The sequence below is a fragment of the Desmodus rotundus genome, chromosome 10 (genome assembly GCF_022682495.2).
Source record: "Desmodus rotundus isolate HL8 chromosome 10, HLdesRot8A.1, whole genome shotgun sequence".
Taxonomy (NCBI): Eukaryota; Metazoa; Chordata; class Mammalia; order Chiroptera; family Phyllostomidae; genus Desmodus; species Desmodus rotundus.
In genome coordinates this window covers 40061803-40079493 of record NC_071396.1, presented here as the reverse complement: position 1 = coordinate 40079493, position 17691 = coordinate 40061803, and the positions used below count along the sequence as shown (strand labels likewise).

General features: G+C 45.4%; 1 protein-coding gene across 1 annotated transcript; it reads right to left on the bottom strand.

The window, feature by feature from the left end:
- Window positions 1–7400: 7400 nt before the first annotated feature.
- LOC112296395 (olfactory receptor 8U3-like) lies at window positions 7401–16241 on the bottom strand. The gene is made up of 2 exons (XM_024551251.3): window positions 16145–16241; window positions 7401–9555 (listed from the first exon to the last, which is right to left on the bottom strand). Exon 2 carries the CDS (start codon window positions 9368–9370, stop codon window positions 8447–8449), a length of 924 nt encoding a protein of 307 aa, XP_024407019.2. The 5' UTR covers window positions 9371–9555; window positions 16145–16241; the 3' UTR covers window positions 7401–8446.
- Between the last annotated feature and the right edge of the window lie 1450 nt (window positions 16242–17691).

Genomic DNA, 17691 nt, shown 5'->3' with positions numbered 1-17691 from the left:
GACCCTTTTCATTTGCTAAAGAAAGACACCCACTGAAATTTTATCGTATTTTATCAAATGTAAAATTATTTGAGGAAAAAGGTATTTGTGTTTATTATAACCTAAGTATATGTCTATTATTTATTGCATATCATGCACATATAACATGATAGATATAATAGCATTATATTATATATAATTATGTGCTGCAATACTGTACACATACATGATATAATATAAACATGTGTAATATACAATGTGTTTAGTATACATTGTATATAACATGAATTATGATATATAATGCATATATACGCGTGTGTGGGCGTGCTAATATCTATTGTTGTTCTATGTAAGTAGTAATTTTGAAAATACAATTTTCACTTGTTTCTTCCATCTCTATGGGTAATATAGAGAGAGAGACATGGAGGTGGAGATGTGAAATCAATATCCTTGTTGACCTTCCATCACAGTTTAATTCTCCAAACCCTAGTGTTAATTCTAAAAACTTACCTGTAGGTTCCCTGAAAGTCTCCAACACACGGCTCCTTAGCCATCGATGGTGTTAGTGTGGTCCTGTCCTTTCCGATCGTTTTTCCTACCGTGTTATCGGTACAAGGCTCGGTAGCAGTGGCATCAGTGGGTGTGTTTATCTAGTTTCTGATCTCACAAGAACAGTTTTTATAGACTAGTGGGTGTACTTTCACTGCGTTTCCTATTTTTTATCCTCGTCCAGATCGAGTTACTCACTTCCAACCCTTGACGCCACCCTCTGCCTTTGTGGCGCTGCCTGTTCTGCGTATTCGCATCAGTAGAATCACACAGCCTGCGGCCTTTGCCACTGGCTTTTTTCACCTAGCACAGTCCTGCCGCGCCGCAGCCTGCACTGGCCCGTGAGTCCTTTTGTTGTCGGACGGTGTTTCACTGGGTGGACAGTGAGCTCACGTCATGTGCAGTCTCACGTTTTCCCTTCCTGAGTGGATGCTTTTGAAAGATTGTGGTGCCTGATTGCCCCGCAGGCACCCCGGTTTTCCACTCCACGAATATTGGTGCCGCCTCTTTTGTCACGTGGCTTCATTGGCCCCAAAGTTTTGCTCTCTATAGCACAACGGAGTGGTTACGAAGAGATTCGGTTTATCGTAGGCAAATGGGAGTAGTTTTGCCTGGATTTTGAAAAGCTCCTCTTCATCCTCTGCTGTCGTTTTAATTTCTCGCTCGTAAGGAGAAACTCTAGGCTCCCAGTGAGGGTCGTGGCTGGACCCGTCTGCCTTCGGGGGCGGTGTCTCGCCCCCCTGGGGTCCTGGGCAGCCAGAGGACCGCAGGGCTGGGCAGACTCCGATGTGGCTCCTGCCTCCCACCCGCCCGCCCTCTCTACCTGACTCTGACTGAAGTCTTCATCTTAAATAAAAATGGTTATTTCTACAACTAACAACAGCTTCAATCACTGATTTACGCTCGTGGGTCTCTGACTAGGACATGGCACCCACAGGACACTGTCTCGTGCTTTTTTCCCTAATGTCTGTGTGACCCCAAACCAGCCACCCCAATTATGCATAGTGGGCCATGAGTAATTTCTACCAAATCACTCTGTAGAGGCTGTGATGTTACAACCTCTAAACTTCACAAAATAACAACTAGCAAACATGCATTCGGTGTCTCACATAAATTGTATTTTTATGAAACTTTATGTTGTATGGGCAAAGCACCTTGTCATGTGTATCGATAGTGTATATAAAGAATACTGCCGATCAAACTTCATATAACTATGTAACTAACCCCAGTTAACTGCACTGTGGGCAAGGAGATCGACACGCAGAGAATGTGTAAAACACCAGCACACTCTTAATCGCTCAGAACAATAAATTAACTAACGACGTGCCTGTGGCAGGTTCCCAGGTGCCAAAGGAACCTCGGAGGCAAAATTAACAGGCCTTATTTTCTACACCAACTTTTTATATAATGAAAAGTAACCCCATTTTTTTACAGGACTGGGCAACTTATGTTATACAACCATTTCTTCTGAAAACATTATCGTGTCTCGCAGCATAAACAACCAAAGTTCAAGCAATAAGTGGGTACTGAGGATGCCCAAGCTCAAAGTCAAAGCAGGAGCTCAGGTTTGCTAACAGCGATATGAAGCTGATTTTGCCACATGAAGAGTGTCCCTAAAGCCATAATGGTGTCGTGGAATAACAGCAAGTAATATTTTCACGTCATTTGCACAACTTGCATCTCAAGGGCACTTATAAGACATGACTTACGTAATGTTAGGCCGTTCAGTACTTGCAGTAAATTACTAAGATTGATACAATAGCATCCTCTTGTTTCATAAGGAAATCACTGTAGAATGTAACACCCACCACCCTTTTCCCTATCACAGAACAGTGACTTAATTGATTCATTCAGTAACACTATTAAGCAATTAATCCCATAACTACAATATTTCCCTCTAAATGAAATACAGATAGCAAATAACTTCCTAATTATACTCTCAAGAAATTACTGAGTTTGCCTTGTCAAAATTTCTATTCCTTAGTAATCCCCTAATATTAAGCCTTACCTCGACCCAGCCCTCCATGTTTGCATTCAAATACGTAAATTCTAAGAGCACAAAATTAGTATACGTTTTTACACACCTGTGTCCAATCTTTGGTTCTACAATCAAAATACTCTCTTAGCAACTATGCCCATTTCTTAACTGATAATAATAAAGGTGACATTTTTAAAACTAAAAAGTGTTTCTAACTAACAATTTATGATTTTTATACTTTAAGCAGTATGTTACATATTTGTAAAAAGGCCAAACTTTTTATTAATGATTTATATCCTACCCTTTCTACAGAGTGACTTTCTGATACATATACCATTTTCTTACCAAAATATTGGCCCAATATCTTATTACACTTTATTGGTCAGTTACAGAAACCTGAAGTGAATGGAGGTTAATGGGGCCAAATAACATCGAGGGCACTGTCGGGGTGTCCCTAGAGGGCGGCGGGGCAGAAGGAACCCCCCCCTCTCTCCCGCACCCCCGTCCCCCCCAGGGCTGGTGAGCAAAGCCTCCTGTAGACCCTGCAAGCACTTTTTTCTAATCCAGGACGTGCAGAATTCAGACCTGAGCTGGACCTTGGGCTTCATTCTCTTCAGCTTCCTCAACCCGCAGAAGAGGAAACTGATCACAGAAGAGGTTAAAGGGTTTTTCCAAGATCCACAGTTGGTTGGAGGAAGAGTCAAGGTTAAGCCCCAGGCCGCTACAGCATCCTGACATCACGGGGAGAATTCTTCCTGACTGATGTGCTTTTGCTGGTGGAATTGGAAAACTACATGGGGTGATAGTTGCCTCAGGTGGAATGAAAACCTATCCTATTTTTAAAAGTATAGTATTTTGAGTTTTTAAGGTGGCAACAGAGCACTTGGATTTTGCATCACATCCAGGACCAAACTGGAAATACAACTACACTGGGGAACAATCACCCCGAATAGCCAACCAAAGACTAGGTGACTAGGAGCTTTATAAACAAGGATTTGCAGAAGAAGCCGTGTTCAGACTGGTAGGATGATGGAGATGCCAAAGGGACTGGTCTAGGTCCCGGGGGCGGGGACAGAGGTGCCAGAGGGGGATCTCTGCTGTGGGAGGTTCATTCTGAGAGGTGCAAGGCCTAAACCCCAGGCTGGGCTTCCTAGAAGAGAGCTCCAGTGTCGGGGAAAGGCATCCACAAAGCACCCTGCTGTAAAAGGCAGCAGAATTCCTGTCCACCACAGAGAGGCAGAGTCTGCTAGAAACACACACACCCTCTTAAAGGGCCAATGTGCACAGTGGCCTCTGCAGCCCGTCACCCTGGGTTCTGAGAAGGGAGGGTGGTTCAACCAGAATTGCTTGAGGAGAGCCTGGAGTCTGTGGCTCTGGGGAGACCCATGGGAGCCCAGGTGCCAGAATCCCTGCACTGAGTGAGTCTCACACCCCAGAGTAGCCTTTTTTCTCGAGGAGTAATCCCTTCTGAGTGGCATCAGCCTGGAGTAAAGCAATTATCCCGTCCCCTGGAACCCCTCTCTCCCCACCCTGGGTATGCTGCCCTGTGGAGGGGTCGGTGGCATTGGCCAGACCACAGAGGTCTGGGCAGACTCAGGGAATGTTGGTGACTGGATTTGGGGTGGGACCACCCCCTCTACTCTCTGGTGAACCTGACCAGCACCTCCCCCTCACGGGGGATCTGATGGAAACACCTGCCCAACTTCCAGCTTCCTGGAGTCCCCACCCTACTAGGGGCTCCACCCTACTGAGCTCAAGGCAAAATCTGTGTCCCACACGGTCCAGTGGCTCTGGGGTCAGGGACCACACCCACCACCTTCCCTGCCTGCTGAACAGCACCACTCCCTAACTGCACTAGCCCCATCCTCCCAATGCCATGGGAGGCTCTTCCACTGGGAGCCTGGCAGGCAACCAGCAGGTACAGACAGGCAGAGGCAGATCACGGGGTGTCTTGGGGTGTTTGTTTGCCTGCCCCCAGCCCGGTGCTGGTAAAAGCTGGCCTAGGAGCACAGCTTGGACCTTCCCGTGTGCAGCCAGGCCCAGCAGAGGCAGCCACAAACTGTGGATGTTCGTAGCTTCAAGCAGGTTGTCGGGGACCAGACAAGGACAGTAGGTTGCACTGGAGTCCCTCCCAAGGGGCCCAGAACCGACATGCCAAGTGGCCAACTTCAGACAACATGGGCCCAGGATCCAACAAACTCCACCAAGAACATGGCCAATGAGAGACCAAAGCCGGCACTAAACTCTGTTGAGGTGAGATTCCGCTTTTTTTCTTTCTAACTTTTTTCTTCTTTCTTTTCTATTTTTTTTAAATTTTCTCTTTTTCCTTTTCTTTTTCTTTGGTTTCTTTTTTTTCTTAAGTTTTTCTTCTGTCTATTTGTATTCATTTTTACTTTTTTCTTAAACTTCCCTTTTTTCTTTTCTTTTAAAAAAGATTTTATTTATTAGTTTTTAGAGAGAGGGGAAGGGAGGGAGAAGGAGGGGAAGAAACATTAATGTGTGAGAGAAACACTGATCTGTTGCCTCTCATGCGCCCCCTACTGGGGACCTGGCCCACAGCTCAGGCATGTGCCCTGACTGGGAATTGAACCAGCAACCTTTCAGTTCGCAGGCCAGTGCTCAATCCATTGGGCCGCACCAGTCAGGGAGTGGCTTTTTTCTTTTCTTATTCTTTTTTCCTTTTCTACTATTTATTTATTTTATTTTAGTATGTTATGTATTTATTTACTTTGTTATTTCTTTATTTTTCTAAAATGATTTGAGGCAGCACTAGCCCAGCATTTCTCATGCCAAGGACAGGACTCAAAATGCATAAAATTGGGTCTTCTCATGTACTGATACACCAAGGATTTAGAAAAAGTAGCCCAGGAGTTCCGGCCACAATGGAGACATAGGTAGAAACGCTTCACTTCCTCACACAACAAAAAGAAGGACAGCATCCACTTTAAAAACAAAAAACAACCAGAACTGCCAGATATTCAAAGTTCATGGAAGTCCGACAACCAAGGAGTTAAAGAAACATTCATCCAGACTAGTAGGAGGGGTGGAGACGAGCAGCCGGTGCAGGGAAGATGCACAGCCAAGGAGGTGGCTGGAGGACCAGTTGGTCCCACATTCATGGGCCCATAAGCTGGGAAGAACCACTGGGAAGCAAGACAGACAGAGAACCCAGGGTTTCAGCGTGGGAAACTACAGACTCAAAACCTCCAGATATAAAACTCCGCGGGAGTTGTGGCAGCGGGAGGAGCTCTCGGGATCATAGGAGAGTCCCTGGGAGAAAAAGCCCATTTTTTTTTCTGTAAGATGGATCTGGTAGCACTTAGTTGTGTTTAAGTTCACTTGAAACAATTTTGTTAGATTGTATTGTGACAGCTGTCATATCAGCATGCATTATAAAAAACTTATCAAATTGGTGGATTTTTGTGTAGCCATTTTAATATTGAAGATGGAAGAAAATATGCAACATTTTTGGCATATTATGCTTTATTATTTCAAGAAAGGGGAAAACGCAACTGAAATGCAACAGAAAGGTTTGTGCCGTGTGCGGAGAAGGTGCTGTGACTGATCGAATGTGTCAAAGTGGTTTGCGAAGTTCCGTGCTGGAGGTTTCTCACTGGACGGTGCTCCGGTCAGGTAGACCAGTTGAAGTTGACAGCAATCAAATTGAGACATTAACTGAGAACAATCAACGTTATTCCATGCAGGAGAGAGCTGGCATACTCAAAATACCCAAATCAATAAAGTTATTGGTGAAAATGAAAACTGTGTCTTATATTTTACAGAAAAAAATCATATGGACTTTTTGGCCAATCCAATATTTAAAATCAAAGCAGAAAATGTGAGGAGGGGCACAGGAAACCCTTCGCTGGCACATCAGAGATGTGAGAGAAAGCAAAGCAGAGAAATCTCTAACATTGGGTGAAAAGCAAAGTGGAGAAACATTTCTTTTGCATTGGTGGGTACAAGGTACCTACTTTCCCCTCCTCCCTCTTCCCCTCCCCCTTCCCCTCCCCCCTCTTCCCCTGCTCATCTCCCTCCCCTTCCCCTGCCCCATCCCTTCCCTTCATCTCCCACTTCCCCCTCTCCTTTCTCTCCCTCTCCCCCTTCCCCCCCATCCCACCCCTTCTCCCCACCCCCTCCATCACCGCAGCCAATCCTGGCAGGCACAAGAGCGTGTAAGGAGGACAGGTGAGTCAGATTTTCCCCAATTTGTTTACATGTATGTGGATGAGCTTACAAAGTGTTTCTAATTCTTACTATTTTAAACAAAATGCTCCGCTAAACGCCTTCGTTTATGGTGCTCTAAGTGTGTTTGAGTACTTAATTGGGGTAGATTTGTAGAATTAGCTTACTCAAATGAAGAGTTAGCCAAATTTACCTTGTGGTAGAGGTTCCCAAACTGCTTCCGTCACGTATTTAGGACAAATGCGCAATCTTTCCATCTTACTTTGATAACAGTACGACTGGTATTTCTGAAAGCCCCGCTGGATCAGCATCTGCAATACCGGGCCTGTGTGGGAGGCAAAGGCCTGTTTTTAGGGCACCGTGTCACACGGAGCTCACTGGACAACAGGGACCGTAGGTGTGTATTTCATGGTGGGAAAATGAAGAAAACTTACGGCACAACTGTCTTGTGAAAGTATTTATTATTTAAACCTGGTTCACTTATTTGTGTTTTAATTTTAATTTTTCAGTTACATTTATGTGTTTAATTTCTTCTTTGAAGCAATTTAAAAGGAGGAGATCTGTAATTAGCACTTAAGATTCACAAATGATTTAAATTATCCATGTGGAAACAAAAACTACTGGTAATTTTGAGATCATAGTTATTTTAACGTCATTACCATTCAAGGATTTTTTTTTCCTCATGGATCATTTCTTTACTGTGGTGAAATATGCATAAAACACCTTTTTTCTTGCCTAATTGTTCTGCCTGGAACTCAGCACTATGCTGCATGAGAATGGTGAGGGCGGGCACCTTCCTCTTGCTCCGGACCTTACTTAGAACAGCTCTGGGCTTCTATCAGGCACGGTCTCCGCTGTGGGCCTGTCCTAGACAGGCCTTATTGTGTTTAGTTGTGCTCACTCTGTGCCCAGCGCACTGAGAGTTTTCATCATGCAGGATGGTGAATTTTGTCAAGTGCTTATATCGCATCTCTTGGGGTAATCATATGACTTTTATCTTTTATCTTGATATTATGGGATAATATGTTTATTGATTTGCATATGCTGATTGTTCTTGCATCCCAGGAATAAATCCCACTTGGTCAGAGAGTATAACCCTTTCCCTGTGCTACTGAATTTAGTTTGCTAGTATTCTGTTGAGGGTTTTTGCCTCCATGTTCATCAAAAATATTCGTCTGTGGTTTTATTTCCTTGTAGCGTCTTTATCTGGTTCTAGTATCAAGGTCATGCTGGCCTCACACAATGACTTTGGGAGTATTAGCTGTTTAGGGGTTTGGGGGGGGGTTTGAAGATTTTAATAAAGATTGATGTTAATTATTCTTAAATATTTAGTAGAATTCACCAGTGAAACCATGTGGTCCTGGGATTTTTATTGTTTGGTGTTTAAATTACTGTTTTAAGCTCTTTATTTGTTATAGATCTGTTCACATTTTATTTTTCTTTTTAAGATTTTATTTATTTTTAAATAGAGGGGAAGGGAGGGGGGAAAAGGAGAGAAATATCAATGTGTGGTTGCTTCTCATGCGCCCCCTACTGGGGACCTGGCCCACAACCCAGGCATGTGCCCTGACTGGGAATCAAACCTGCGACCCTTTGGTTCACAGGCAGGTGCTCAACCCACTGAGCCACACCAGCCAGGGCCACATTTTCTATTTCTTTATTACTCAGTTTTGCTAGGTTGCGTGTTCCTAAAAACATACTCATTTTATCTAAGTTACAGTTCAGAGCAATATGCTTACTATGAAAAAACGGTGTCTAGCTGGCCGGGGCAAGCAGCTTCTTCAGGGCCCCCTGCATGTCTCTGTTTCTCAGACAGTACACAAGAGGGTTGAGGCTGGGCGTCAGGATGGAGTAAAACACAGACAGCAGTCGGCCGCGAGTGGGAGAGTATTGAGAAGCAGGCCTCAGGTAAGCAGCGCTCCCAGTGGCGTAGAACAGAACAACGGTGGCCAGGTGAGAGGAGCAGGTGGAGAAGGCCTTGCCACGGCCCCCTGCCGAGCGGATCTGGGCGAGGGCAGAGATGATGACCCCATAGGAGGCCACGGTGAGGGCAAAGGCACTGAGGACGATGCACCCGCCCACTGCAAACCCAACCTCCTCGTGGGTGCGGAAGTCACTGCAGGAGAGCCTCATGAGCGGGGAGCTGTCACAGAAGAAGTGGTCAACCATGTTGGGCCCACAGAACAGGAGGGAGAAGGTGTTGGCAGTGTGGAAAATGGCGTAGAGAGCTCCGCTCAGCCAGGCCACAGCGACGAGCTCCACACACAGCTTTCTACTCATGATGACACTGTAGAGGAGAGGCTTGTGGACAGCCAGACAGCGGTCATAGGCCATGGCCGTGAGCAAGAAGCACTCGGCAGCACACAGCGTTACAAACAGAAAGAGCTGAGCCACACATTCCCAGAAGGATATGACATGAGAACCCACCAGCGAATTGACTAGCGCCTTGGGGATGGTGACCGAGGTGTAGCACATGTCCAAGAAGGACAGATTCTGCAGGAAGAAGTACATGGGGGTGTGGAGGCGGCTGTCTCTGCTCACAGCTGCAATGACGGACATGTTTCCGAGGAGGGAAAAGAGGTAGATGAAGAGGAAAACGGAGAAGCTCACGAGCCTCAGTTCAGGCGTGTCTGAGAAGCCTTTGAGAATAAATTCGGTCACACCAGTCTCATTTCTCATTTCCCTTTCAAGTCGTAGGGAGAGAGAGTGGAGGGGCAGTCAGAAGAGCGGTGGTCTTCACGATAGTGCAAAACACATGATCACAGGGTGGACCAGCAATCCGGGTCCGCACCATGCTTCGAGCGTCCACTCCCTCTCCTTCTCCCTCCTGCTGCTTCTCTGTGAAGTCTAAGCAGTAACCAGTTCTAAATAAATGACAGAGAAAAAGCATGTGTGTATTAAGATACTGGTTATATGCATACATTGTAAATAACAAGCTTGGAAATGATTGACATTTCTTATTTTGAAGATTTCATGTATTTATTTTTAGAGAGAGGGGGAGGGAGGGAGAAAGAGAGAGAAAGAAATATCAATGTGTGGTTGCTTCTCTAGCACCCCCCACTGGGGACCTGGCCCACAACCCAGGCATGTGCCCTGACTGGGAATCAAACCAGCGACCCTTTGGTTCTCAAGCCTGCGCTCAATCTGTTGAGCTACACCAGCCAGGCTGATTTACACTTCTTAATGTACAAGATGAAATAGTCTCATTCTGCCATTAATTACCCTCTCAAGGACCGCTGCATCCATGGCATTAGGTACACAGAGTTCATGGAACCAGGGTAAACCAGGTAAATGGCTGTGTAACACAAGAGCTTACGGAGGTTGAGCAGAGAATGCAAGTGTCTGAGCAGCTTAGGGGCAGGTGGGTATGGGATTGTGAAGGGTTACCTGTATGCCGTTTTAGGTACTGTGGTGTCAACTCTTCCATTTTTTATCAGTAAAAAGAAATGTTCTAATTTCAGCACAAATGCTCAACTAGAACAACGGTGACCTGGGTCTGGCCCAGTGGCTGCCGTTTCGTGCGTGACTATATTTAGTCCCTGAGGCGTCCCTCGCAGGAGGAACATTGCTAGGCTATGATCTGGAAAGTCACAATAATGGCACTTTTTCTGGGGACGCATGTGAGACTGTGCCTTGAACACTGGCAGACAGGGGGCCTCGTTTCGGGACCCACCAGTACGGAGCCAGCCTTTGTCTGCAGCCCTGAAGTGGCCGGGGGCTCATCACTCGCCCTCCCCCGGGGCAGCAGCAACAGGACACTCACAGGACTTAGCTCGTTAAGAAAGAACAAGAAACTGAGCGTGGGGCAAAAGGCTCTGAGCGGAGGAAGACAGTCTGCCGACCCTCACAACTCGAACAGAAGGAAATCGTTCCTCGGAATTCAGAGACTGTCGACACAGTGTGCACAGCACGCAACTGTGCTGCAAAAACCAGCCGGGACCCGTGCAGATTTGATGTTTAAAACTTCCATTTAAATGTTTTTCTGAATGTGTCTGTCACCTCTACGACTTCCATTGTGCATATATATGGTTTGTGTTATTATAAGTAAATTGATGTTAAAAATTTTAAAAAAACTTATCACTCATGACAAAATATTTTTATGACCTAAACATCTCTATCAATCTTTATAGGCAAAAAATTAAAGTTATTTCTGGGAATGGGATCATGTTTTTTTTCCCAAAAGTTAAAATGAATACTGAATACACATTGGCTTTGTTATCACACTTTCAGAAATAAAATATGGTCGACATGACTGCAAGAACTGATTGAAGAGTTGTATGGTGCTAACCTCTTCACGAAGATAGGAAGACCCGAAGGACAGAATGTCTGCTGGGGTGCCGTAGCAAGGGGCGCAGGCTGGGTGGGGCAAACGTGAGAACCCTGTGTTCGGGAGGCTTAACACACGTCCTAGGTGAAGGTGTTGGCAGGGTCAGTCTCTTCCAAAGTCTCTATCCTTGGTTTCCATGTGAAGCAGGATGGAAAGAAGCCAGGAAAATTCTTGGGCAAGTGGAATTAGGAAACCGAGGCAAGAACATCACACCCAGCCAGACAATTTGAACTGGCAGCGAATCTCAAGACCTTATCCTCTCCAACCAAGGACACTTGTGAGCAAATGGTTTAAACTTCTCCCCAACCAGAGAATAAATAGTTTAAATCACTCTGAGCAGGGAGATAGAGAAAAGAGACCCAATTAATGCCATTTGTGACAGCTAAACCCAAGGACAGAGGAAGTCAGGGGAACAAATGACAAAAACCAACTAGAACCAGACAGACCCGAGAAAAAAGTAAAGCAGTAATGTTGACCAGGGAATAATCTTAAGCTACACTACACAGTCATTCGGATGCATCGGCATATTAAAAACACACCAGGAAAGCTGATGAATATTCTGCTGAAACCCTCCGCTAAGGTTCTGGCCCACAGAGGAGAGAGAAAAAACCCGCAAGACAAAGGATACCAGCACGGGCTCTCTCCAGAGCATTCCCATGCCCTCCTAGGACGTGAACTTTTTACTTCCCATCTCCCAGACTCTCAGGAGCAGTTTGGAGTTTAACTTCCCGTGCTCAACCAGAGGAGCTGTGGGCAGTGGCTGCTCGTCCTGGGCCAGCCCCCGATCCCGTCTCCAAGGCCCTCTCTTCCCTGACTCTGCTAGAGAGCCAAAGAAGCCCAGCCCAGGCTCCCTCCTACTGCTGTCTCTACCCTAAGTCCTTCTTTGTTTCACTGTTCCCAGCTTTTCTGACATGCTCTCAAAGCCCCCGGGCTTGTGTGGTGAAATCTTTCCTGCACAGTCAGGAACCCACACACGGGGCAGGCCGGCCTGCGGCACACCCGCTCTGGGCCAGGCCCCCAGCCAGAGACAGACAGACATCTTCTTACCCTGTGTCTCTTACCGTGGATTTACCTCTCTCTGTGTCAAATTTTCTCTGCTTAGAAGGACAGAGCCCAGGGCACTGACCTCGTTTTCACTTCATTATTTCTTTAAAGTGCCTTTCCCCAAGCTGAGTCACATTCGGAGGTACTGGGGTTAGGGTTTCAACACAGGGGTTTTGGAGGGGCTACAATTCAAATGGCAAAAGCCAGTAAGAAACATAGCAGATGTGGGGGACGGGCGGCAGGAGGGGGAGAGGTGAGCTGCTGGGAGGGTCCCTCCGTCTGTGAGCAGTGACAGCGTCTCCTAAGGACAGAGAGGGAAGACAGACTTCCTCAGATTAACCGGTGTGCCCTGGAGCACCTTCCCGGTAAGAAAGAGTCACAGTAACAGTTCTCGGACCTACTCTAATCCCCACTCAGTGGGAATGATGGAACCGTAGACTTGGGGTGTCATACGACCATCGCCCCAGGGCAGCCGGGTTTCAGACTCAGCTACAAATCTTCGCAGGTCACGTAAACTCTACGCATAGTTCTCTCATCACTCATGTTAAGAAAATGAGTTATACTTTTGTTTGAAATTTGGCTCGACAGTGAAGCTGAGAAGCAAGCTCTGGGTTTCTTCATTTGCCCAGTGAAGGAGTTGGGACGCAGTGACCCTGGGGCCCCAGCACAGACAGGCTCAGGCAGTGAGTTAGAGTCACACAGGATGTCCCAGAGCCGCCACAGGGCAGCAGGAAGCTTGCCTTCCGTCCCTCTGGCTTCCTCCACTGCACCCCCCGCCCACGGCTCAGTCGCCTTCCACTGAGCTGACAGACACCTCAGGTGTTATCTCTCCCTGAAAGCTGGATGTAAAACTGAGTGTTTCCGACTCAGTGAAAGGTGCTTACCTGTATTCCAACCATTTCAAGCATGAAGGCATGGGCATCAGTTATGGTTCAGAAATAAGATAAACGTCCCCCTGACAAGCTGCGTACCTTGTGTGCTTTGTTAATTGGATGAATCTCTGCCTGCATAACACTAAACCGGGTGTTTTTATTACAAGCAGGTTAGCAGGCAGCACGTTTGGTCCCTGCTGCCTCTAATGCGCATGCGTAACCAATGCCGCCAAGCTTCGATCTGTTATTTCTCGAAATATTGAGTGTAGAATTGTGCTGTGTTTGCTAGGACCGTGGTGCTTCTGGAGGCCACGCAAGTGACCTGGTGAGCTGCGTTAGGGACCCGCGGAGGACCCGGCACAGGCTGTTGTCCCGCAGTGACCGCAGCCTGACCCAGCCCGGCCCAGCCTCTCCCCGCTCCCATCCCGCTTCACAACCCAGGCAGAAACAAAGTGTGTGCAGCGCCCCATGCTTCACTGGGAAGCAGACGACACAGATAAAATAGCAAACACATCTATAACTGTTTCTCGAACGACTGACTACCCACCAGCAGGTGGGACTAAATGTGGAAAAGATAAGATACAGAAACACAGAGCCACACATTCCCGCCACAGAGGACACTTTCTAACTATGTATAGCTTGAAACGGCGTACAAAGAATAATGTATCTCACCGACTCGTTGCTGCACCCCTGTTTACGCGAGCCGGCTTTATTTCAGGGCCGATGTTCGGCTCTACGTGGGCACCCTCACTTCCAGTCCTTCCCTTCCTACTGATTTTTTGTGGCATCACAAAAACACAAAATTTACGCTGTGCTTTGCTGTTCATTTTGAAAAAAGTATTATCCCTGAGGCCAAATATTATGTGACAAATATCTGCAAGATCAGAGTCTTTTTAAAAAATTTTATTTAGCAAAAGAAAATATTTGGTGTTTAACACAATGAAGAAGCATCGTCGGAGGCATAAAAATAATATTGTGCTTTCTGCCTTTCAAGTGCAGAACGTGTTATATTATAATGTCATATAATGTGATACACTGTAGAGGTATATAACATTATTTTTATAAAATATGTCCAATTACTAACATGCTCAATATTAATAATTGTGCAGAGATATGTGTGTGTGTACATACAGAGAGTAATTATTATATGTATGCCTTTGAAGCGCATTGTAAAGACTTGAAAGCCAGGAATGACACAAACACCCACACGCCAGTCTTTCCCTCTCTGTCTGTACAGCAGACGCCGTGGGATACCGCTCCCACGGAAGCTCAGACAACGGTGAGTGCATTTTACACTGAGTTGTTGATGAAGTAAATGTTTAAGTGGCCATATGGAGAATGGGGAAGATTTTGAATTTTATAAAAAGGTTACAGATTCCAGGTGGAGAAAAGATGCAGGGTTATGGAGATGGATTCTAAGTAACATATAAGAAATTAGCAGTTGTATTATTTTGGGATGGATAAAAGAATAAAGAGATTATCCAAGTTGCAATGATTTGTTAAAATTGCATAAATAACCTTTGTTAAGTATTCCAGATCTTCCACCACATAAATAGCTACATAAATAACTTCACTATTTCAACTGAAGAAAATTAGATTCACACCAGATTATTTTTTATGTTGGACATTTCCCCTTGTACTTAACAAAGCATACTACCCTGAGAGAACAGATAGGTGTTTTTGTAACAGAGTACCTCTGTGCACTTAGTAACGAAATGCAAAAAATATCTGTGCTCATTGAAAGGACAGAGAAAAAACCTTTTCAATCAGTTCTTGAATCGAATATGTTATTGGTAATTAACCAACCTAATTTTATCAAAGTAAAACTTGAATTCATACATTCAAACCATCATTTCAGGTTTCTTTCTGAAGACAAAGCACCCTCTGCCAAACCCTGTGCCCGTCACACTCTGTACTGGGGCGCCTCCCCCGGCTCTGAGGGGAGAGCACCCCTGGGAGGGCCCCGGTGGTGTTTGGAAGGAAGAGCGCTCGGAATGAGTCAGTTTCTGTCACCTAGGTAAGAATCAGTCCTCACTAAGGGGATACCTCAGGCTCACGTCACACTGTTTTTAAAGATCAGACTTTTCTACTCCCCCAACTAAATCAACAGTCATCTCCCCTTCCCCTTCCCGGATCACCCTAACATCATTTTCACACAATACGTTTTCTCAGTCTGCTCCTTTCTAGATTTCAAAATAATATTTACGCAAGTTCCTCAAAGAAGTAGATGTGTATGTTGAGATGTTTATAAGAGCTATGTAACAGATTTATAGAAGCGTTCATTACGTAACAGTTATTTAAATTTTCTGTTTTTATTGATGGCTATACTAGCTTAATTTCTGACATGGGCCCACCCACTGTCAAGTCCAACAATCTGCCTGTGATTTAGTCCCTTTTCAGAGACTCGTACTATATATTTTTTCACATGGCTTCTAATTCAGCCTATTTTCTTGTATGTTTATATACTTCGGAAAAGCACCATTACCACCTTCATTTATGAAAACATAAAAAATAAGTAAATAAGTCATTCTTACGAATATTTCTAGCCTCATGTTTCAAAACTCCAAGCATCTACGTGGTTTACCATTTGTTCCTGTCGTTCCTTCTCTTCCTCCCCCGACCCCCCCCACGTAACATGTCCCCAGACCCGTGGAACCAGTCTGGTTAATTTATAAAACCCCTTCCTAAAGTGCCAAAGAAAAGCCACGTGTGGGAGATTTCACACACGAACTGCGCACACAGGGACTGCAGATCTCTAGAGGTGTGTCTCCTCCTGTGCTCACCACCACCGGCAGGCATGAACATAGTGTCTCTGATATTACCGGTGAGTAAGTTTAATTTGTCTTACTCACGGAATGTCAAAAAAACCCTCTCTCGAGACAATTCGCCTGGTCTTCACAAAACATATGTATCCTTTAAATGAATCGTACAGCCTGGATGGGGTATTCTGACGGTCTATCATAGCGTTGTGGTATCATGTAGATATAGCCAGAATGGGAATAATAAGATAAAATAATAAGAAATGTGTGGGGGGGGCGTGGGGGCGGCTGGAATTCTGTTTAGAATTCTGAGATAGCAATGGTGATACAGGTCAGAGAAAAGGCAACTTTAGGGATAAAAGTTCCTACGAATGAAGTCGGAAGCAGAAGCCAGAGCGGGGAGCCAAGACTCCTCTGGGGAAGCAGGAAGAAAGGAGTGTGCTGAACTCACTCTGCCGCCGGCCGAGTCCTGCCAGGGGCACCCAGGCCCCTCCAGTCCGCTGTCGGATGCCTCAGCGTGTGCTCCGAGTGTCCTTTCCCGTCTAACGGCAGTGGGAATGCTCCAACCACCCGCCACTTCTTCGTACCAGTGGCTTTGACTATTTAACCTCTGGCCTTACAGTCAGCTGAGAACCCAAACTCCACCTGTAATCTCAGGAGATGAGCCACAGAGTGCTCCCTAGACGTTAGATGAGCCGGCACCTAGGTGAGCTCTCCCTGGGGCTAACCTGCGGACAAAATGCTCAGCAACTTATCAAATTAGGCAGCTGGACTATTCAGTAGTTAGTCACTCAGCCTTTATGCATAAAAATCCATTTTAGCAAAGGAATCAAATTTGTAAATGGAAAAGTTGAAATCAGGCTGCCTGGATGATTGAAGTAGGTGGACTTACTTGACTAGTTAAATGCATTTTGTGAGGCACCAGTTCAGCGCATTTCGAACTCCCGTGGCGTAGCACATCTGTGCTCTGCTAGTAAAGCCAGGATGTAACTCAGAACTCATGTACCCTCAAGAACACTGTGGACATAGTATAGATTAATTTTCACGAAACAAGCTCTATTAATTCACGTCTCATTGTCTGCAATCATCACGTAGTGCAAAGTAAAATATATTCATTGTCTCGACTTAAATTGAAAGAATATTCTTAAAATCTAGTTAAGTAAGAAAATAATTAGAGGTGTCTCACCTGATGGAGGCTCGCTATTTTTCGTTACTTGAGGTCACGCTTAAATACAGGGGTAAAATTGGATGCATGCACACCACAGTGGTGACAGCACTTACCTCCAGGGAAGCAAAATTTTTCTTTTTGTTATGAAAATACCATGAAGATCTATTCATAATACAATGTTTAAGAAATGCATGTGACATAAAGTTATCTCTAATCATAATCCAAAGCACACTTCTTAAATTATTGCATTTTCTCCATTTATACATTTCACTATTAAACACCGAACAGTTTTATAGGAATGTGTGAGCACGTGGCTTTACTTTTTTCCAAAGCTCATCAGCCACCTCAGCAACATTAGTCGAATAATCTCCTTTATTCTGTGTGTTGCTGCCTGTGAATATTTGACTGAAGAGTTGCTGCACTAGCTCAGAGCTGAGAAACACACCCAACCTGGATGTGGGTGTGCTGACGTTTACAGGAGCTCTCTTCGGTCCTCAGGAAAAAACAAGCGCTCCCTCCCTCTCGATGAGGACACAGAAGGTAGGGCCAGTCGTGGTACCTGATTTGCATTGGGTCCGGGAGTAACAGGGCAACGAGGGCTGGAGAGAAGTGCGCATACTAGAGAAGCTGGTGATAAAACCCAACCCTCCAAGCGAAACCAGGATCACAAAATAACAGCTCTGCCTGATGTGTTCTCATGGTCAAAGTGTCACATTTCTTTCTGTGAGATAAAATAGAGGTGAAGCGATAGCCGTCGCTGCCTGGCAGTTCAGATATTGAAAGGACCACATGACATTTTTAATTCAAGAACCTGAAGTTGCTATTTACAC